We start from the raw sequence: 22,281 nt of genomic DNA, 5'->3' as shown, positions 1-22,281 counted from the left end.
GATGGGTATTAAGGAGGGCACGTTTTGCATGGAGCACTGGGTGTTATACACAAACAATGAATCATGGAACACTACATCAAAAACTATTGATGTAATGTATGGTGATTAACAGAACAGTAAAAAAAGAAAAAAAAAAGAGAGATGAGGATGAAATAAGCATCTCTGGATAATGATTTGATTTTAAAATGTCTGGATGACAAAGGTAGGATGACACTTGACCCTTCTTCATTTGTTAATTGTTAATACCCTTCTGAGAGGATCCAATCACTGTAGGTATGTATCCCTGCTGTTCCTTTTTCATATACCAATCCTCCTCCAGGACATTCTCCAAATCCTTCCAAATTTGCAAGTGGGTGTGAGAGAAAGGAAAACCATTCCAATCCTTTTATTCCCCAGCTGAAGTTCCACTTTGTAAACTGATTAAACAAACAGGATAGAGAAGAAAACCACATACTTACTTTTCATTAATTTTCCTGATAATTCCTTTAGTGGTGAAGAGGGACTATTTCTACTGGCTACTAGAAGTCTGGAGGAGGATTCTTGGGTTTCCATGGAAATTTGATGCGTTCCTGTTCTGGCCATTTCAAGATGGAGAGAATGGGCATGGTCACATTCCCGGGAAAGCAACAAGTGATTCTGAATGTTGCTAGTTCTACTGTTCAGGTCAATTCCTTCGGATTGGGTCATAAGCAATTGGGCTGGGCTAGAATCCTCCAATCTCTTGTCAAGAGACTCAGTTACAAAAGATGTTGCAGTTTCATGCTTTTTAGATGGAGAGACAGGCTCAGCCAATGAGCTCTGCTTCACAGTGTTCAGACTGTGTGCTCTTATTCGGGTCCAAGTTGTAGAGTGAAAACTTTCAGCTTCTAACCAAAATTTAACCAAATGCTCCATTCTCCGAAGTTCCATGAATTGAATGAAATAAGGGAGGACAACAGTGTCGCGCAAGACTTGTTCAAGGGTCTTTGAAAGACTTGATTTGGTCTCTTGAGTCTGGTAGTCCAGACAAGATCTGCCTGAAAGAACCAAAGATTAGCAGTTCAGTAACAATTTAAGATTAACGGATTTGTCAGCCACCTTTAGCATCAGTGGTACCAGAATTCTTGAATAACATTTATTTCCCTAGCAATTTAAATGAATAAAGAGCTAGAAATACTATCATTGTGGCTTCTAAAGTGGCAAAGAAACAAGTCTCCAAAACTTAATCCATCTATTAAAAAGCTCTAGCTCAATTATTTTTACCTAACTTTTAATGGCAGTTCAGACCATGTAAATTCTTGAGAAAAAAAAAAATCTTACGATACTAGTCCCAAAGAAAGAAGGCCAATAAAAATATGAAAATAGATTCAATCTAATTAAAAATGCAGAAAAGGAAATTAATGCAAGATAACATTTTTGTCAAACTGGAAGATATTTTTTCAAAAAATATCAAAAACAAAGGCACAGCAGAACAGGCAACACTGGCACCCACTGATGATGAAAATAAAAAATGGCAAAACCTCTTTGGAGGAGCATTCATAACAGCAAAGCTCTAATAATCTGCATGATCTGCAATCCAGTAACTCCACCTCTAGGAACTTTTCCTGAGGAAAAATGATCCATGTGTGGATACAGCCAGAAAGATGTTACCAGCTCTCAGCATTTGTTACAACAGAATAAAGAGTAGCTCTGGGATTTTATCTTGAAAAATAAAATGAAACTTACCAAAACTTAATAAAAATAAGTTATTTTATATGTAACTAAATTTAGGTTACGATTATAACCACAATTATTTTGTTGTTGTTGTTTATATTTACAGCATTGACATACTGAGGTTCATCTTCATAAAATTAACAGGGTTTCATCAATTTTTCAAAAGGGCTTTTCTTAATCCTTTGATATTCAAATCATTTTCTTTTGAAGCATTTCATGTGTCATCTTTGCTGGCTGTCTCATTTTCTTTTTCTTTTTTTGAGAGAGAGGGCACACTTGAGCAAGCACAGCCCAACACGGGGCTCTATCTCATGACCCTGAGATCATGACCTGAGCCGAAATCAAGAGTGGGGCGCTTAACCGACTGTGCCACCCAGGCACCCCCTGGCTGTCTCATTTTCAATGTTAACCAGTGCATCTCTGTCAACATCATTTCCTTGAACTTCAGGAGATCCTGATCCTTTGCAAGATTTACAATTTTTTAAATTAAATTTTTAATTTTGAGATAACAGTAAATTCAAATACACTTGTAAGACACAACACAGAGAGATCCCATGTACCCTTTACCCAGGTTCCCCATGGTAACATCTTACAATACTATAGTACAGTATCACATCAAGGTACCGACATTCACAATCTTACAAGGTATGACCCACCAATCTTACTCAGATTTCCCCATTTCACCTGTACTCACCTGTGGACTTCATTCTATGCAATGGAATCTATGCAATTTTATCATATGTAACCGCCAAGATACTGAACAGTTCCAATGCCACGTGGATCCCTCATGTGGCCTTTTATAACTAACTCTTCTGTTCTTAACCTCTGGCAAACTCTCCTCTGTTCTTCATTTCTCTAATTTTGTCAAATGGAATCATACTGCATATAACCTTTTGGGATTGGCTTTTGACGCTCAGCATAATTCCCTTGGGATTCATGGAAGCTGTCAGGTGTATCAACAGTCTGCTCTTTCTTATTGCTGACTAGTATTCTCTGGCATGCACGTACCAGTTTGTTTAACCATTCACTTGCCTGCTGAAAGACAGTCAGTTTTTTACTTTTAAGCTTCTGTGGACATTGGAGTATAGGTTTATGCGTGAATGTAAGTTTCCATTTCTCTGGGATAAAGGCCGAAGAGTGCAATTGCAGGGTCGTATGACAACTGCATGTTTAGCTCTCGAAGAAACTGCCAAACTGTTTTCCAGAGTGGCTGTACCATTTCACATTCCCACCAGCAACATAGGAGTAATCCAGTAAAACTTACAATTTTACTTTGTGATCAACAAATGCTGTTTGCAATGTACTGCTGAGCATGACCCATCAACACTTTGACACCCCTGAATATATACAAATGTTAAGCAAATATGTCAAAAGAGGAACTAATTTTATTAGACATCAATTTATTCACTTTTTTTTTCAATTTATGATACCATGACATGCAATTTTTGTAAGTGCAGAACTTTGGGTAATAAAAATTCAGAAATCATCGATCTCTTGCATATCTTTTTTGGGGGTGGGTGGGGGGAAAGGAGAAGTTATTTTAACATAATAGGGATCCTACTACATTCATTGCCATGTGACCTGCTTTTTGCACTTTAATCTTAGATATTTCTCTATGTCATCTTCAGACTTTTAAACAGCTCCCCAGTATTCCAGATGCAGGTATACCACAATTTGACTACTTCTCCATTAATAGATATTTGCATGTTGTTCCTCATTTTTTTGCTTTCACAAACAATACTGCAATAAACAGCTTTATACATACTTGTATATACATCTTTTTGCATATATGTGAATACATCTGAGGGCTAGATCTTCTATTTTATATTTCGATAAATATTTCCAAACTGCCTTCCAAAAAATCTTCATCAATTTACACTTCCACTAAATAGGAATGGCCATTTCTCTTCATCTCCATTACCACTCAAATGATCAAACTTTAATATTTGCTGATATGTTGGGGGAACATTATCTCATTACTAAAATTTGCGTTTCCCTGAATATGAGTGAAATGAGGCATCTTTTTCATATAATTAGTGACCAAATGTATTTCTTCCCCTGTACATGGCCCATTTTTTTTTTAAGTTGAGAATGCTTTATATTTTATGCTTATGGGAACACAATAGAGTATCATTATACTTACAGCTGTTATTTTTTAAATTTTATTTATTTTTTTAAGTAGGCTCCATGCCCAATGTGGGGATCGAACTCACAACCCTCAGATCAAGAGTCACATCCTCTACTGACTGAGCCAGCCAGCCAGGCCCCCCTATAGCTGTTATTTTAAATACATTTTTTCAAAGCCCATTCCCATTATACAGTTCTAGTATCCTCCAGCAAGAGTTTCACATAATACAATCAATCCTTCTTCCTGCAGGACGTTAACAAAAAGTGAGTCACTTACCCAGGTCACCAAAATGAGCAGCCTCCATGTGGCTTGGCTGCTTCTTAAGTGTCGCTGTCCTGCTACTTGAAAAGGAGTCCATGTTGGCAGAAATGGCATTGATTGCAACATGACTTGGTCCTGCCGCCTCCAGCAAGGCATGATTTTTAGTGCTTTTTTGTGGGGAATGTACAGATATTGAAGCTATAATTTTTTAAAAAAAGAAAAAAGGTTAAAACTTTAGCACAATTTGATAGCCTAAAAATGTCTCATAAAGGGCTTTAAGAGAACTTTAAAAATTAAATTTTGTAAACACCTCTCTTAAGTATGCACACTCAACAAAAAGTACTTAGGGGAAAGGCAATCAAGCAGCAGAAAACTGGAAAGAAATGTCCTATTATTATTTATAACTCTCAAAATACTGTGCCAAAAATGGAACTTAAAACAGAGATGTTTCTTTGAGAACTTCTACTGATGACAGAAAGTACCAAAGCCAGAAAACATTCTAATATATGGACCCTTTTCTGTTTTTTTTATTTTTTTAAGATTTTATTTATTTATTTGACAGAGAGAGAGACTCTGAGGGAGGGAACACAAGCAGGGGGCATGGGAGAGGGAGAAGTAGGCTTCCCACTGAGCAGGAGTCCGAAGTGGGGCTCAATCCCAGGACCCTGGGATCATGACCTGAGCTGAAGGCAGATGCTTAGCAACTGAGCCACCCAGGTGCCCCTATGGACCCTTTTCAATTCCTTAATCCTTTTTTGTCCAAGGAACAAAACTAAACTTGTAGAATGGGGTAAAAATGAGAAAAATACTCCTCAGAATACTTATTTTACTTTTTTTAAGATTTTATTTATTTATCTGTCAGAGAGAAAGAGAGCTCACAAGCAGGGGGGAGCGGCAGGCAGAGGGAGAAGCAGGCTCCCCGCTAAGCAAGGAGCCCGATGAGGGACTCGATCCCAGGACCCTGGGATCATGACCTGAGCCGAAGGCAGACGCTTAACCGACTGAGCCACCCAGGCGTTCCCTTATTTTACTTTTTAATTGGGTAACAAAATTTCTCTAATGAAAAACTTTTATGATCAAAGTTCAAGCTGCTTAAAGATAAAGCACACTTAAAAAATTCACAAAATACATTTTCTTTAGTAGTCTGAAGAAATATCCTATTGACATCAGAATAAAGAGGTTACCCATTAACATGTTAATAGGATATAAACAACTCAGTATCACAATATTGTCAAAGTAGTCCTGTGACCTTGTTGCTACAGCTGGATCAACATTCTACCTCTCCTATTTATTCCACACAAATATTAATGACTCTTATTAAAGGTTTTTAAGAAGTGTCGGCCTAGTACATTGCTATAGCAAGAAGGACAGAAGGGATGCCTGGGTGGCTCAGCCGGTTAAGTGTCTGTCTTCAGCTTAGGTCGTGATCCCAGGGTCCTGGGATTGAGTCCTGCATCAGGGCAGGGAGCCTGCTTCTCCCTCTGCACCTCCCTCTGCTTGTGCACTCTCTCCCTCTGACAAATAAATAAAATCTTAAAAATAAAAAAGACAGAAATGATACAGGTCAGCCTCAAGATAAATACTCTCAGAGAACCAAACTTGAAGCTACTAGCACCATTTTTTTATTACATTGTCAACAGATAAGTGCTCTCATCTCAGCAAGCAGTTCCCAGACACAGAATCTGAGTAATACCAGGCAATATTTCTTATGAAGAATACATAGTAATGTAATTCAGTCTATTACTCTTTGAGATGCTTTTATAAATATTAAGCAGGTAAGAACGTGAATGTCCATACCTGTCTGCCAGGTATCTATATTTACTAGTCATTCAACGAGAGGTGGGAGAATGATGCAACTGAGTTGTCCTCAAGAAATTTTTAATTTCATTTATTTATTTAAAAGATTTTATTTATTTATTAGGGACAGAGAGAGAAAGCACAAGCAGGGGGAGTGGCAGGCAGAGGGAGAAGCAGGCTCCTCGCTGAGCAGGGAGCCTGATGTGGGACTCGATTCCAGGACCCTGGGATCATGACCTCAGCTGAAGGCGGACGCTCAACCGACTGAGCCACCCAGGCATCCTGAAATTTTTAATTTTAGAAGAAAGTCTTTTTTTTAAATTTTCATGATAAACTGAAGAAAGCAAAATCATTTCAGCAAGTTTATAAACAGTAATAGCTAGGTTTTTTCTATAGACCACAAGCTACAAATATCATTCTATAAGAATGATAAGACTTTCTAATTGTTTCCTAATTAGGTATGTATGATGATACAAAATGCCATTAATATTTTTGTGCAAGGCTTTTTTTTCCTCCTCTTTCTGAACTTCTCTATTAGAACTATTAACTTATTTTAGATGTTGCTTCCAGATAGTCTATCTTCCTTTGGTCTCCATGGTACTACCTGCTCTTTAGTTTCCTTTTCTATCTGTGCCTGCCTCTCAAGCCCTTAGAACACAGTTATTAAATGCCCACTAGGGGCACCTGGGTGGCTCAGTCGGTTAAGCGTCTGCCTTCAGCTCAGGTCATGATCCCAGGTTCCTGGGATTGAGCCCTGAGTTGGGCTCCCTGCTCAGTGGGGAGCCTGCTTCTCCCTCTGCCTGCCGCTCCCCCTGCTTGTGCGCTCTCTGACAAATAAATAAAATCTTAAAAAAGAAATTAAAAAAAAAAAAGGCCCACTATGTCAGATATGGTCTCTTTCCATGACTCCTCTTCCTGAGGTTCTCTGTTCTTTTATTCTTTCTGCTAGAAACATTTATTCTCAAACCTTTAATTATTACTGGAGCCATCTTTTCCAAACATATTATTTAAACCTGTAAGCACTCCTCTTTTTCCCCCAAATAAACTTAAGTGAGACCCTAACACATCTGTAAAATAGATAAAACTCTAAAAAATATAGGTACCTAAATCTAGATAGATATCTAAAGGAGATTAAAAAAAAGATTTAGTAACTCTGGCTGATTCAAGGGGAAAGTCTCACTCACACTCTGGCCTGGACCTCTTGGCAACAGCTCGTAGGGTACACCTCTATGGTACTGGAACCCCAGTGAAAAAGCCCTGACCTGTATCTGAGACCTGTCCTTTGATCTGGGCTTGGGGCCTGTATCTCTAATTCCTTACTGCTAGCTATTCTCACTATGACTTTACCATATCAAGACCAACTTGTCCAAATATCAAACTTACCACGTTAATTCTCCTACTCAATTTCCCCAGTCTCTGTTCAATCTGCCAGTCTCCAAAGCTCAAAATCTTGTACCCATTCTTTTTCAGTCTACATGTTTACCTGCCAAGATCGGTTAATTTTTCCTTAAAGATATTTAAACATCTACTAACCTGTTTATTATCAACACCACACCTTTAGTACAGGCCTTTCCGTATTACAGCAAAAGAACTTCTAGGGTCTCCATTCTATAGAACTCTTCCGGACTAACCTTTCATAAATACCACATGTAAAGCATCGACATCCTGTTCAAAAGCCTACAGGCTCCCTATTTTCTCTGTCTCAGCTCTCTGTTCTGGTCTTTAAGGCCCTTGTAATTGGCTATCAGTCTTCTGTAAAAATATCCCTTTAACTTGTCTGAAGGTCCCTTTGCCTAATGTATACTCAAAGAAATAAGAAGCTGGGCTGGTAGGGAAAAGAGAAAGAACTGCCTCTTTCATTCAAATCCTTATTATTCAACTTTTATATAGATTAAGTCCCATTTCTACAAAATCTTCCCTACACTTCAGAAACCATTTGCTGATCTCAAATTCCTCTGAACTCCTCACAATACTTCATTTAACGAAGTCAGCATACTGAGGCCTCTTGTGCTACAACCAGAAAACAAGAGCTACCAAGGAAGTACCTCCTACACACCAGGCATCATGCCGCTCGCTCAATATACATTTTTGGGGGTACATTATTTCATTATCTCCCACAACAATTCTGCAAGACCAGCATTTTCCTCATTTTGGAGATGTGGATACAGACAGACAAAAGTTAAATACTTTGCTCTAAGTCAATGAGCTGGTAAAGAGTCCTATCAACAGGCAGGATTTCAACTTTGGTCTGCCAGACTCTAGGAAATCACCCTTTTACCTTTGGTTGGAAACTCAGACTCTAGAATTATTGTGTGGATAAAATAATATATGTAAATGTCTCCAAGTACCTCCCACCCAACATGCCAAAATTGAACATATAATTTCCCAACTTGGTTCTCCACCAGTCGCACTGTTAGGCAAGCCAGAAAAGTAGGTGTTAATTTGAAACTTTCCTGTCCCTTACACCTCATATTTAATCAATAACAAAAGTTCTATCCATTTTAGCTCTAAATTGATCAATCCAGATCTCTTTATTTTCATCATTATAGATCTAGCCCATGCCATCTGTGGAATCATTTGATTAATGTTCCTCTCCCTTACCAATCTGTAAGTTCAATGAGTGCAGATCAAGTCTTTTTTGGTTTAGCCGCAATTTGGGGCTAATGCCTAAAACAGAACAGGTGTTCAAGAAATGGTTGTTATTAGTATGTTAATAGTATGATTCTATTCCGTGTCTAAGTTCTAATCAGACTGCAAACTTCTTGAGGGCCTGTTTCCTATACTGCTTCCATATGATTCTAAGGTAAGCCAATGAATGCTAAGCATATTATGTACTGTCACAGGGTAGGAAAATGGAATTTTTTAGCCGGGTACAGATTTAGAAGTTAGGCAGGCCAATCCTCTCCACAAATGAAGAATCTGAGGAAGGTTACATGACTTCCCAAGGTCATACTGTTAGTAGCAGAGTTTAGAGTAGAACACCTGAGAAATCTAAATGCCTGAAACATCAAATCCTTTCCTTCTTACATTCAGATCTAGTCTTTACACATGTTGCTTGCTAAGGGCTTGAAGTCGTTATGAAAGTCAATCAAATTTTGCTTAAGGAAGGCAGTATGAACCAACATGGAATCCAACTGGCTTTAAATTACCAGAAGTGAACAGAAAATAAGACTGTCAGGTACCCTAGTTCTTCCCTAATGTTACAAATCTTGTAAGTTATAATTAGTCTCTCTCCAGCAAACTGAGCATATATGGTTAATACTCAATGCTAGCCACACAAGATACAAACATTTGAAAGAAAAAAAATCTAAGTAGCAATCTACAGATCTCAGGTAAATAAATTTTATTTATGAAATTTATATGTAATGGCTATATAATTAATTTCCATTATAATTTTCCATTCCAATCTTTGTAATTAACATAATGAAATCAGTCAAAACTATAGTAGAGATTACAACCTAAAGAAGCATGCTCTAACCTATAAACAAGGACAATATACTGATTACAATAAGGTACTCTGAATATATTTTAAGTTAAGACCATTCATCCAAAGTAACAGAGAAGTAAAAACTGTAATCATCCACACTTCTGGATAAACAACAGAAAACCAATCTTATAAGTGGCAGTTCTTTACTCCAGAACTGTCAACTCATTTCAGAGTATTTTTCACTTTTTGTTTTGTTTTTAAAGATTTATTTATGGGGTACTAGGTGGCTCAGTCAGTTAAGTGTCCACCTTCAGCTCAGGTAATGATCCAGGGTCCTGGGATCGAGCCCCGCATCGGGCTCCTTCCTCGGCGGAGAGTCTGCTTCTCCCTCTCTCTGCCCCTCCCCCACATTCATGCTCTTTCTCTCTCTCTAATAAAATAAATTAAAAAAATAAAAAAGGGGCGCCTGGGTGGCTCAGTCGTTAAGCGTCTGCCTTTGGCTCAGGTCATGATCCCAGGGTCCTGGGATCGAGCCCTGCATCGGGCTCCCTGCTCCGTGGGAAGCCTGCTTCTCCCTCTCCCACTCCCCCTGCTTGTGTTCCCTCTCTCGCTGTGTCTCTCTCTGTCAAATAAATCTTAAAAAAAAATAAATAAAAAATAAAAAAGATGTTATTTATTTATTTTAGAGAGAGAGAGTGCGCACAGTGGGGAGGGGCATAGGGAGAGAGAGTCTGAAGCAGACTCCGCGCCAAGCGGGGAACCCGACACAAAGCCCGACGCAGAATTTGATCTCACGACCCTGAGATCACGACCTGAAACAAAACCAAGAGTCAGACGCTCAACCCACCCAGGTGCCCCTCGCTTTTTGTTTTTTAAAATAAAGTCAACTACAGGGGCGCCTGGGTGGCTCAGTTGGTTAAGCGGCTGCCTTCGGCTCAGGTCATGATCCTGAGGTCCTGGGATCGAGCCCCACATCAGGCTCCCAGCTCCGCAGGAAGCCTGCTTCTCCCTCTCCCTCTGCCTGCCACTCTGCCTGCTTGTGCTCTCTCTCTCTGTGTCAAATAAATAAATAAAATCTTTAAAAATAAAATAAAATAAAGTCAACTACAAAGCATAAGAGACTCTCAACTATAGGAAATAAACTGAGGGTTGCTGGAGGGGAGGAGGGAGAGGGGATGGGGTAACTGGGTGATGGGCATTAAGGAGCACACCTGATCTAATGAGCATTGCATGTTATATGCAACTGATGAATCACTAAACTCTACCTCTTAAACTAATAATACACTACATGTTAATTCGTTGATTTTAAGTTAAAAAAATAATGAAGTCAGCTCATCGATTTTAGGGAATAAACATGATTAATAGGAGGGCACTGGTTTACTCTATCACTAGAACAGCCAACAAGTGCTTAGTAAAAGCCTATTATATGCAAGGCGTTGAAGAATATACAGGTTGAACAAGGAAATAAGTCACAATCATAAATAATTATACAAGAAGGAAGAGACGATTAATGGCAAAAGAAGGGGGAAGATAACAGGATTAAAAATAGCCTGTAAATGCAAAGCACATCACTTTTTTTTTTTTTTTTTTAAAGATTTTATTTATTTATTTGTCAGAGAGAACACAAGCAGAGGGAGAGGCAGGCAGAGGGAGAAGCAGGCTCCCCGCCGAGCAAGGAGCCCGATATGGGACTCGATCCCAGGACCCTGGGATCATGACCTGAGCCGAAGGCAGCCGCTTAACCGACTGAGCCACCCAGGCGTCCCAAGCACATCACTTTTTTAATATAATGGTATGCCACTGAACTCACCTTTAATTGACTTGACATCTGAGGTCTTCTCTTGTTCTTTGCCTTTCACTGGAAGATAAAAAGAGCATTCATGACCAACTTCTGCAGTCAAAAAGATCCCATCTATATGAGGTAAAAATTTGACAAGCTTTATCCTACCAGATGAATATTCAAAGTTGAACGATGGAATAACAGCCTTGGAGGGGGACAGGGCAAGGCAGTTGTCAGGGGAAGCTTCTCTAAGGAAGTGACCTTTGAACATCATTCAGTCGAGAGCACTGAGTGTGCTTATGGAGAAACAGTGTCAGAATACCTGGGTTCAAATTCTAACCTGCCACTTTTTACACAGCCATGTGATCACGGACAAGTTACTTTACTTCTCTGGGTCTCAATTTCCTTGATTTATAAAATTAGAAGAGTAATAACAACACCTACCTTAGAGGGTTATGAGTGAAAAAATAAAAAGTTGTAAAGGGCTTAGAAGAGGAACAGGCACACCGTTAGTTTAGGATGTTAACTAATATTATTAAAATATGCCTACTACTAGATGCATCTTGAAGAAAAAGAGTTCTTTGATTGTGTATCCTATCTGACTTCTTGTGTATTCCTCTCACAACATCAAATACAAACATTCTAAACTTATATTCTAAATAACTAATACTCAAGGCTTAACCATTTCAGTCTCTTCTCTATTATACAGAACAGTAAAAATTCTACTGCAAATATGCTAATAATATAATATCCAAGAAAGGAAGGTACATGGCAGCTTAACCAAAGCGTGAACTCTTACAGGATCTGACATAAGACTATTTTTAACCTTCCTTACTTTTCTTGTATTTTTTTTCAACATTAAATTTTCTTTAACCCTACCATGAAAAGCCTATCAAAATAAGAAATCCCAAAATGTGACCATCTCTCTACCCATGCTCTTAAACATTCAACACTGAAAGGCTAGTAGCAGGAAATAACTAGCTCTCAGAGTATCTGATAAATTAATCCATCAGCAAATATGTGAGTGCCTCGTATGCGCTAGACACTCTCCCAGCTCCAAAAAAACAGTCCTGTCTTCAAAAAGTCTATCTACAAGAATGTGGAGACAAACATGGACAAAAATAAGATCATTTCAGGTACTGATCACTGCTGTTGGGAAAAAAGAAAATAAGGAAATGTGGTAGAAGTAACTGGGTTGCAGCCCTCACTGTAGCATCTGCCAACTGACTACATCTCCCACTTGAAACATGAACTTGTCTTGACTTCCAAGGCACTCAACTCCCCTCGTTTTCTAGCTGCTCCTTCTCAGTTTTATCACCTGGCTAACTTCTCCTCTACCTACTGGGAGTTCCTCAGAGAAAGGGTTTGAGCACCTTTTCTTTTCACTACGTACATGTATGTATTTCTTGGCTGAACTGACCCATTCTGAAGGTTTTCAATACTGTAGATAAGCTATGAATCCTGAATTTCTATTTCTAGTCTAAATTCTTTTTGACCTTAAATTCATTTAGTTAACCATCTACCCATCCTCTTCTATAATTACACTGGTCCAAAATGGAACATACCATCTCTTCCCAAACCTGGTTTACCTTACTTTTCATTCTCTCTCATGAATGACACTCCCACCCCAGTTTCTCAGGCCAAAAATCTCGGAGTCATTCTTAACATGTCTCTCCCTTACTTCCCACACCCAAACCACTTCTAAGACCAATTGATTCTACCATTAAAACATACCTCCACAGTTCTACTTTGTTACTCTCAATACATTCTCATCAATCAGATCTAGTCAATATTTCAAACAGAAAAGTAACATACAATCCAACTTTACCACATTAGTGTTTTGCCTTACTTCCTTTACCCCCCTAAATATTATATAAAGGGTCCTATGACTCACTACCTGATCCCATTGCTCTTCTTCCCTTCCCAGAGATAAATATTGCCCTAACTTGGATGTGTTTACTACCATGTGTTTACTATCAAACAAACCATGTATGTTTTTAGACTATTACTACATGCATGTAAAACATATAATTATTCTGTACATTTTTAAAAATGACATGAATAGTATTCTTCTACACATATCTGAAACTTGTATTCATCCCATAATTTGACTTGTCTATACTGATGCATTCATGTAGCTCTAGTTCATTCATTTTAGCTGCTTAATTCCTAAAATACACCTTTATTTATTCATTTTCCTGGTAATGAACACTTCAGTTTTATTTCCTAGTTTTTACTATCACAATGATGTGATCAACAGGGGCACCTGGGTGGCTCAGTCGTTAAGCGTCTGCCTTCAGCTCAGGTCATGATCCCAGGTTCTGGGATCGAGCCCCGCATCCAGCCCCCTGCTCCGCGGGAAACCTGCTTCTCAGTCTCCCACTCTCCCTGCTTGTGTTCCCTCTTTCGCTGTGTCTCTGTCAAATAAATAAATAAAATCTAAAAAAAAAAAAAATGATGTGATCAATATTCTAGTACATGTCTTCCTATGCAGTCTATATGTAAGAATTTCTCTAGGAGGGGCGCCTGGGTGACTCAGATGGTTGAGCATCTACCTTCGGCTCAGGTAATGATCTCCAGGTCCTGGGATCGAGCCCCGCATCCAGCTCCCTGCTCCGCAGGAAACCTGCTTCTCAGTCTCCCACTCCCCCTGCTTGTGTTCCCTCTTTCGCTGTGTCTCTGTCAAATAAATAAATAAAATCTTAAAAAAAAAAAATGATGTGATCAACATTCTAGTACATGTCTTCCTATGCAGTCTACATGTAAGAATTTCTCTAGGAGGGGCGCCTGGGTGACTCAGATGGTTGAGCATCTACCTTCGGCTCAGGTAATGATCTCCAGGTCCTGGGATCGAACCCGGCGTCGGGCTCCCAGCTCAGCCAGGAGTCTGCCTCTCCTCCCTCTGCCCCTCTCCCTGCTTGTACTCTTTCTCTCTCAAATGAATAAATAAAATCTTTGAAAAAGAAGAATTTCTCTAGAACACTATAAATGTAACCGATAGGTAACCAATGATGGGCATTTTAAATTAAAGTGGCTATTTAATGAATATTTTTCAAATGGTATTTGATGGTATTTTTAATTCATTTCCTTGATTTCCTTTGAAGGGCTATCCTTTCGTATTTATTGGGTATTTAGGTATCTTCTTTTATGGGGTGGCTATTCAATTCCTTTGTCCTTTACTTATTTGTAGAAATTCCATACATAGTCTGGATACTGATCCTTTGTGTTGCAAATACCTTATGTGTATTTTATTGTATGGAAGCTTTAAATTTTAATGTGGCCAAATTTACATTATGTGGATTGTATTTTCCTACCTCATTGTTTAAGATATCCTTTCTCAGCCCAAGATCAGATTTTTTTCCTCCTGTATTTTCTTCATATGATTTCAAATTTTGCTTTTTTAAAATTCTGGGCTCTTAGCTACCTGTATTTATTTCTATTTGTCAGAAATCAGGAAACTACAGCCCATGGGCCAAATTAAGTTTTTATAAATAAAGTTTTAGTTTAACACAGCCACGTCCATTTGTTAACATACTATCTATGGCTACAAGGACACTATCTTGTCTTTTACAGAGTTAGCAGACCCCTGATGTATATGATAAGAGATAGAAAAACCCTAATTGTTTTTTTTTGCCAAAGGGATAGCAAACATCATTTACTGATTAGTCCAACCTTTCCCAACTGAACAGGAACTCTTTATATACCAAGTTCCCATACATACGTAGGTCTGTTTCTGGGCATTTAATTCTACTGTCTTAATTACCTAACTATATAATCAGACTTTGGCAGGGCCAAGTCCTCTACCTTATTCTCTTTCGAAACTGTCTGCCCTATTAATTATAGGGTCAACTTGTCCTGATCCTAAAACCCCCATGGGAATTTTTAAAGTAGCACTGACTGAATGATTAATTTGGGGGAGAGTTCACATCTTTCTGGTATTGAGTCCTTCTATCTATGAACATAGTATACCTCTCCATTTATTTGGGTTTCCTTTCACATCAAACTAGGTTTTGTAAACTCCATAAAGATTTTAGTCTTTTGTTTTTACTAGTATACAGCAGTACAACTGAGTTTTAAATACTTACATATAAATGCATTTATTTTAAAAACCCAGTTGAACTCTTAGGAGTTCTAATAGTATGTGTGTAGATTTTCTTCAGTTTTTTAGATATGCAATCACGTTATCTGGGACTAATGATTCCTTTGTTCCCCCTCCCTCCCAAAACTTAAATTTCCCTTCTTTTTTGTTTTGTGTATGTGCTACTGTGAAGACTATATTAGCTCTCTTTTTGTCTAATATCCCTGATATGTTTTCCCATCCTTTTGCTTTTAACCTTCTCATGATCCTTTGTATACTAAACAGTATACAGGAGGAATCTAGTCTTTTCACTGAGACAACCCAATTCTGTTTATTGTGATTACTGCTCTTGATTTCTAAAGATCATTCTTAAAACTTTAACTATGACTAAGAATTTGTTGATTTCTCCTGGTAATTCTGTATATTTTGCTTTATGTATTTTGAGACTGATATTGGTGCAAAGCAGTTCAGAGTTTTATCTTCCTACTACCCTGTTCATCTTTTCATAATGTAGTGACCTTTTTAGCCCTGATAATGTTTTGCGCTTTGAAGTATGTCATCTGCCACACAGCTTCTTCTGGTTAACATTTGTCTGCTATATTCTTCTATCCAGTTATTTTCAATTTCTCTATGTCCTTATGTTTTAGTTGTGTTCCCAGTAGTTTATGGCTGGATCTTATCCAGCCTTTTTGTTTTTTAGCTATACAATCTTCTGCTAGAATTTAGTCTATTTACATTTATTGTGACTACTGATCTATTTAGGTTTATTTCAGCCACCTTATTTTGTACTGCTAACTATGCTTTTTCTTGTTTCTCTATTTCTTTTTCTTATGAAACATCTAAAACAAAGACAATACTAGAATATAATTTGAGTAACACGCAGGCTTATCAAATCTTAACATTATGCTATATTTGCTTCTGAAAAATTTTCAAAAGAAGTAAGACATGTATGTGCAACTTAAGTCTCTCCCTGATCTCATTCCCCCTTCTCCCTAGGGAAATAATTTCATAAATTGAATATTTATTGTTTCTACTCGTATTTTTATTCTTTAATATATTTCTGTATCTATAAACAACATACAGTACTGATTGAAGGTTTTTAAACTTTATACAAGTGGTCCTACCAATTGCCATTCCCAACAGCAGCATACCCTAACCAAATCTTGGTATAGTCAGGCTTTAATCCCACCCCTCAGGACTTAACACCTCTCTCTTCCGTACCATTTTCTCCCTCTCTACCAGATCATTCCTATCAGCATATAAACATATTCTAGCATCTTTTATCTTTAAATAAATAAATAAATAAATAAATAAATAAATAAATAAATAAATCCCTTAACCCAAGAGCCCCTTTCAGCTCCTTTTCACTGTAGTTTCTTGAAAAGGGTGTTTTTACTCTTGCTACTTTCCACACTTCACATTCTCCCTCCAACCCATTCCACTGATATCCCTCTCAAAGTCATCATTTACTTCCACATTATCAAACTGAGTAGTTATTTCTATCTTGATCTTGCAAGTCACATTCAACACAATACTCCCTTCTTTTTGAAACATTATCTTCTCTTAGCTTCCATGATATCACACTCCTATATAACTGGCATTTTATTTTCGATTCTCCTTTGCCAACGGTTCATGTTCCTCGATTTAACTTCTTTTTTAAAAATTTTTTTAAAAGATTTTATTTATTCATCTGAGAGACAGAGAGAGCACAAGCAAGGGGAGAGGCAGAGGAAGAGGGAAAAGTAGACCCCCTGCCAAGCCAGGAGCCTGACAGGGGGCTTGATCCCTGGCCCTGGAGATCATGACCTGAGCAGAAGGCAGACACCCAACCATCTGAGCCACCCAGGTGCCCCTCAACTTAACTTCTAAAAGCTGGCTTAACTCCAGAGCTTTCACCTAGGCTCCGTTCTTGTGTATAGTATGGCAGGAAATGCTACCTGGCCCACAGAACTCATTTTCCTCTTTCTAGCAAGAGGGCTGTAGCCTAGTAGCTAGTTACTAGCTGGCTAATTACTCTAATTTCCCAGAAGCTTTTGCAGTTATATATGACCATATGACTAACTTCTCACCAATAGCAGATGAATAGAAATGATTATGTGCCACTTTCTGGCCAAAGCTTCTCTTTCCTCCTTACCATGGGTCAAAGGACTGAGGACAGACAGAAAGGGCTATGACCCAGTTTTGACAAAACAGACCATACCCTAAGGGAAAGAGGTGTAACAAGATGGGAGGAAAGTGATCCCTGAATGATTGTGAAGCAAAGCCACCCAATGAACTTGGACCGTTACACTCAAGAGAGTAATAAAAAAATCTATCTTGTTTGAGCCATTACACTTCAGTGTATCTTTGTTACAACAGCCTTAGCCTTTCAACATAACTAATTCACACATTTTATGTATTCTCTAGGTGATCTGATCTAGTCCCATGTCATTAATCATCAGTTATGCATAATATTTTTTCTTTTTAGAAGATTTTATTTATATATTTGACAGAGAGAGAGAGAGAGACCACAAGCAGCGGGAGCGGCAGGCAGAGGGTGAGGGAGAAGCAGGCTGCCTGCTGAGCAAGGAGCCTGATGCAGGGCTCAATCCCAGAATCCTGGGATCATGACCTGAGCCTAAGGCAGCAGCTTAACTGATGGAGCCACCCAGGCGCCCCTGCAAAATATTTTTAAAGCCAGAACCAGATCTCACATTCCGACCTCTTTCCAGAACTACAGACTCATACATCCCACTGCCTCCTCAATGTATCCACATGGATGTGTTATCACAAACTCACAATTGCCAAAAGACAGTTTTTAATTTTTCCTGCCCCAAGCTCTAAGCCCAAAGCTTTCCCAGTTTTTCTTCACTCCAATCACTTATTCAAGTTATGCTATTTCTATCTCCAAAACATATCCCATACCCAGTAAGTTCCAGCCTTCTTCAGGTTCCTTAAACACACCCAGCTATTGCTGCCTCAGGACATTGGTACTTCTAGTTCTCTCTGGCTAAAATGCAGTTCCTTTGATCTTTTGTGAGGCTGGCTCTCTCCCCTCATTCAGATCTCAAACTAAATACCATCTTCTCAGACAAGCCTTCCCTTATTATCTGAACAAATATTATCATCCCGTGATCTAATCCCACATCAGTTTAAATTCCCTGCTCAGCACTTTTTACTAGTGGATATTTTTTCTTGTTTTTATTCACTTATTCAACAAATATTTACTAAATTCCTAACTATACCCAGGCACTGACCTAGACATGGGGATACAGCTGTGAACAAAATCAGCTTCCATCTTAATAAAATACAGAGAAAAGTAGATGGTGATAAATGCTGTAGAGAAAGTAGGCAAGATAGGAGTGCAGGGGCTAGGGACTGCAATGTTAAAAGTAAGATGAACAGAGAAAGCCTCACCAAGATGCCAAATGATCAAAAACCTGAAGAAAATGAGAGAGCAAAATAGTGGGTGTCTGTGGGAAGAGGTTTCCAGGCAGAGAGAAAAAATAAGTGCAAAGGCCCTGAGGCGGGAATGTATTTGACAACAAAGAGGCTAATATAAATGGAACAGTGATGGAAAAGGAGAGGAGGAGATGAACACAGAGAGGAAATGGGAACTAGATTAAGGAGGACCATGTATAGGAAGTCACTGGAGGAATTTGAACAGAGATGTGGCATAACGCATTTTGAAAATATACCATAGGGGTCAAGGATGGAAGAAGGGAAACCAAATTGAAGCCTACAGCAACATAACTCTGCTTTTCCTATTTCCCTTTTGTCTTTAAAGATTTTATTTATTTATTTGACAGAGCGAGCGGGTAAACAAGCAAGCGCTGCGGGGGGGTGGGGGGGAAGAGCAGAAGGAAAGGGAGAGAGAGAATCCCAAGCAGGCTCCACGCTCAGTGCGGAGCTCAATGCAGGGCTCAATCTCACGACCCTGAGATCATGACCTGAGCCAAAATCAAGAGTCGGACACTCAACCGACTGAGCCACCCAGGCGCCCTTGCTTCCTCTACTTTCATAAAACCAGCTTCCTCTTAACATTTAAGCTGAGATTTGAATGACATCCTCTCAGAGGACTTCCTTAACTGTCCAATCTAAACAGAGATGACCACCTAGACCAGGGAGTTAATAGTCAGGGATGGCGAGAAAAGGCTGAATTTGGTTACATTCTGGGGTAGGCTTAGCAGATTTGCTTATGTAGATATAGAGTAGGACAGAAAGAGAGGTTCAAGAAGGTACTAAAGTTTTAGCCTGAGCAATTAAAAGACCAGAAATGCAATTTACCTAGGTGACAAAAAATCTGGAGTTAAATTTTAGATATAGTTAGTAAAAGATCCATCTGTTAGTCTATTATTTCTATTAATAGATATAACTGTATCTATTAGGTAGAGGTATAAAGTGGACCAACAGTTGGATGTATATACCATTCCTAATTCAGGGGAGAGAATTCAAGCTGGAGATGTAAATTCAGGAGTCATCAGCATATAGGTGGTATTTAAAAATGGTATTTAAAGACTGGATGGGATCCCTAAACAGAAGCATCTCCAGCTTCTACTCTTGCCACATTCAGTCTGCAAAAAGCATCTACAATGATCTTTTTATAACATAAGATCAAATCATTCCTCTTTAAAAATTTTTAAGGGGCACCTGGGTAGCTCAGTGGGTTAAGTGTCTGACTCTTGATTTCAGCTCAGGTCATAATCTCAGGGTCATGAGATCCAGCCCCGAAGCGGATGTAGCCCGCTTAAGATTCTCTCCCTCTCCCCTGCCCCTCTTGTGCTCTCTCTTTCAAAAAAAAAAAATTTTTTTTTTAAAATAGTGTCCCTGCATTTGGAATAAAACCTAACTATAGCCTACAAAGCTCTGAATCTTGTCTACCTCTCTAAGCCCAAATCACAGTGGCCTTCCGTCCTTTCTTGAAGGGCACCAAACTCTTTCTTGACTCACAACCTTTGAACATGCTCCTCCCTAGCCTGTTACCTCCTACTGATTCCTCAGCTCTAAGTGTCAAGGTCACCTGCTGAGGCTTTTCTCTAACATCAAACCAAAATATGCTTCTCCTCTCACCTTATCTGTGTTAATAACATGTTATCAATTTGTAAATACACACAGGTACTGAAAGAGATTTATTGTCTGTCTGCCCCAGCAGACAATAAGCTCCATAGGTGCAGGGACTTAGTCTTGTTCAGTGCTTAATAATGAGGGCCTAACACAGTGCCTGCCAAGCAGCAGACATTCAATAGTATTTGTTGAACAGAAACAACGGTCTATTACGCAACATGCAATCTGCCTCATTATACATAGAATGCTTTCTTTCCCCTTAAAAAAACGAAAACAAAAACACAAAACCTACTTTAACACTGTCAAACAAATTAGAGCTATAAACTACACCAAGATACCTTATCAACAAAGCTTCCTTGTACCATTTTACAGGTTTCCTTCATTCAGCAGTGCTTTCATTCATTCATCACAGTTTCATTCACTCACCCCATGACATCAGTTACTAAAACTCTACTTGTACTTAAAAGGAATTCTTGAATTCATATCTGAATGGGGCCTTTAGGAATCATCTAATTCTCGGTTGAAAGAGGATAAAAAAGTGGGCTAACGCTTTTCTGTCCCAAGTGACAGAAAGTAGCAGAGCAGTCATGTGAACCCAAGTCCCTGATACGGTTTGGTGTTTTTCTTTTGTACCTTTTCTCTTAAATAACAAGAATTGAAAGAACCACTATCATCCAAAAAGACCTCCACTTGTTCATTTTGGATATATATTTTGAATGCAACACAACTTTATCCAGGATCAAAATTAAGCTGCCTCTACTTAAAAACTGGGCAGCTATTACAACTGAAAATCAGAAATACAAGTAGTTTACAAAGTGAGCGTTCCAATAGTTAGTCGACTTGCTAAGTCATCAAAAGAAATAATCTTCTTCATTAGGGAACTTTTAGCAATAAATAATGTTATTTTAGGAACTGCAGGATTCCCCCTCCCCACACCCCCCAAAAAAGGGAAACTAGAAAATAGCACCAGCTGAAGAAAACAGCTTTTTCACATGTTGCTTTTAGACATAAAACCCTCAATATTCTGAAAAGTCAGAGACTTCCGTAACACGGTACTAAAGGAATTTCTTTTCTGGATCCGCCGTTTAGACACGCACGCACACAAACGCGAAAACTGTTTCTGCGCAAACAGGCATTAACTTGTACGGGCTTCGGCAAATACTTTTGGACCAGCGAGACGATTCCCCTCTGACCTCGCGCGAGGAGGCCACCTTCTCCCTCCCTGCAGAGTCCCGGAGCAAAGCAAGGCACGCAGGGGGGGTCTGCGCGGAGGCCAAGGGCCTCGCCGCCACCCGGGAGGAAGCCCGTGCAGGCCCACCTGCCCCACCGCCGCCCCTGCGGCCCGGCCTGACTCCCCGCCGGAGCCCCGTCTGCTACCTTTCCGCCGGAAGAAGGACATGGCGGGGCCCGGGTCGGGGCGGAGGGCGCGGGGGGACTGTCGCGGGGAGGGCCCGGCTCCCCTCATTCAGCAGCCGGCCCGGACTTCCGGGTCCGCAGAGGCCGCCGCACTAGCCTGAAAAGAGTCCCTTCTTCCGGGTGTGGGCCCCACCGCCTCCTCGAGAAGCCCGGCAGCTCCTGCCGCCATATTATCAACAAGCCGCCCGCCCGGAGTTCCGGTCCTTCCCCGCGCGAGGCTTCACGGGAGGCCGCGCCGCCGGCCCCGCCCCCATCCCCGCCTCCTCTCATGGGTGCGGGGGCACGCGCCCGGCCCGCCCACGTGACTCTGCGTGCGTGCGGCCTGTGCCCTTTCCCAGGTCCCGCGTCGCTGGCCCGGGGGGAGAGATGCCGCGCGAAAGTGACCGTCCCGGAGCCGGAGCGCCCCCCCAACCCCCCGACCTTGGAGCTGTATGGCGCGGTGTCTCAGGTTTGGGGCGGCCGGCCGTGGGCACTCACAGCGTGCCCTTGTACACAAGGCGAGGCCAGCACTGCCACGCTCCGGCTTAGCCGCTTCTGTTTCTCCGTTCCAGTTAGCTGACCGGCCAGAGCAGCTTCCCCCTGCACCGCCAGGCCTGCTCTCCCAGGCGAGCAGAGCCCCCCACCCCGCCCCGGGTCGCGCGGGTACCAGGAGGTCACGG

At 40.1% G+C, this 22,281-nt stretch overlaps 1 protein-coding gene across 1 annotated transcript in view; it reads right to left on the bottom strand.

Moving 5' to 3' along the window:
- AKAP10 (A-kinase anchoring protein 10) overlaps window positions 1-21,782 on the bottom strand; it is a 92,934-nt gene extending 71,152 nt beyond the window's left edge. Inside the window, exons 1-4 of the mRNA XM_021694615.1 lie at window positions 21,584-21,782; window positions 11,116-11,163; window positions 4,097-4,279; window positions 459-1,016 (exon numbers count right to left, since the gene is read on the bottom strand). Of these exons, the coding sequence (XP_021550290.1) occupies window positions 459-1,016; window positions 4,097-4,279; window positions 11,116-11,163; window positions 21,584-21,671 (877 nt within the window). The 5' untranslated portion in view covers window positions 21,672-21,782. The remainder of the gene's footprint in view (window positions 1-458; window positions 1,017-4,096; window positions 4,280-11,115; window positions 11,164-21,583) is intronic.
- Between the last annotated feature and the right edge of the window lie 499 nt (window positions 21,783-22,281).

The sequence above is a fragment of the Neomonachus schauinslandi genome, chromosome 15, assembly GCF_002201575.2.
Source record: "Neomonachus schauinslandi chromosome 15, ASM220157v2, whole genome shotgun sequence".
Lineage (NCBI taxonomy): Eukaryota > Metazoa > Chordata > Mammalia > Carnivora > Phocidae > Neomonachus > Neomonachus schauinslandi.
The sequence above is the reverse complement of the archived record's forward strand: the minus strand, read 5'-3'. Positions and strand labels throughout refer to the sequence as shown.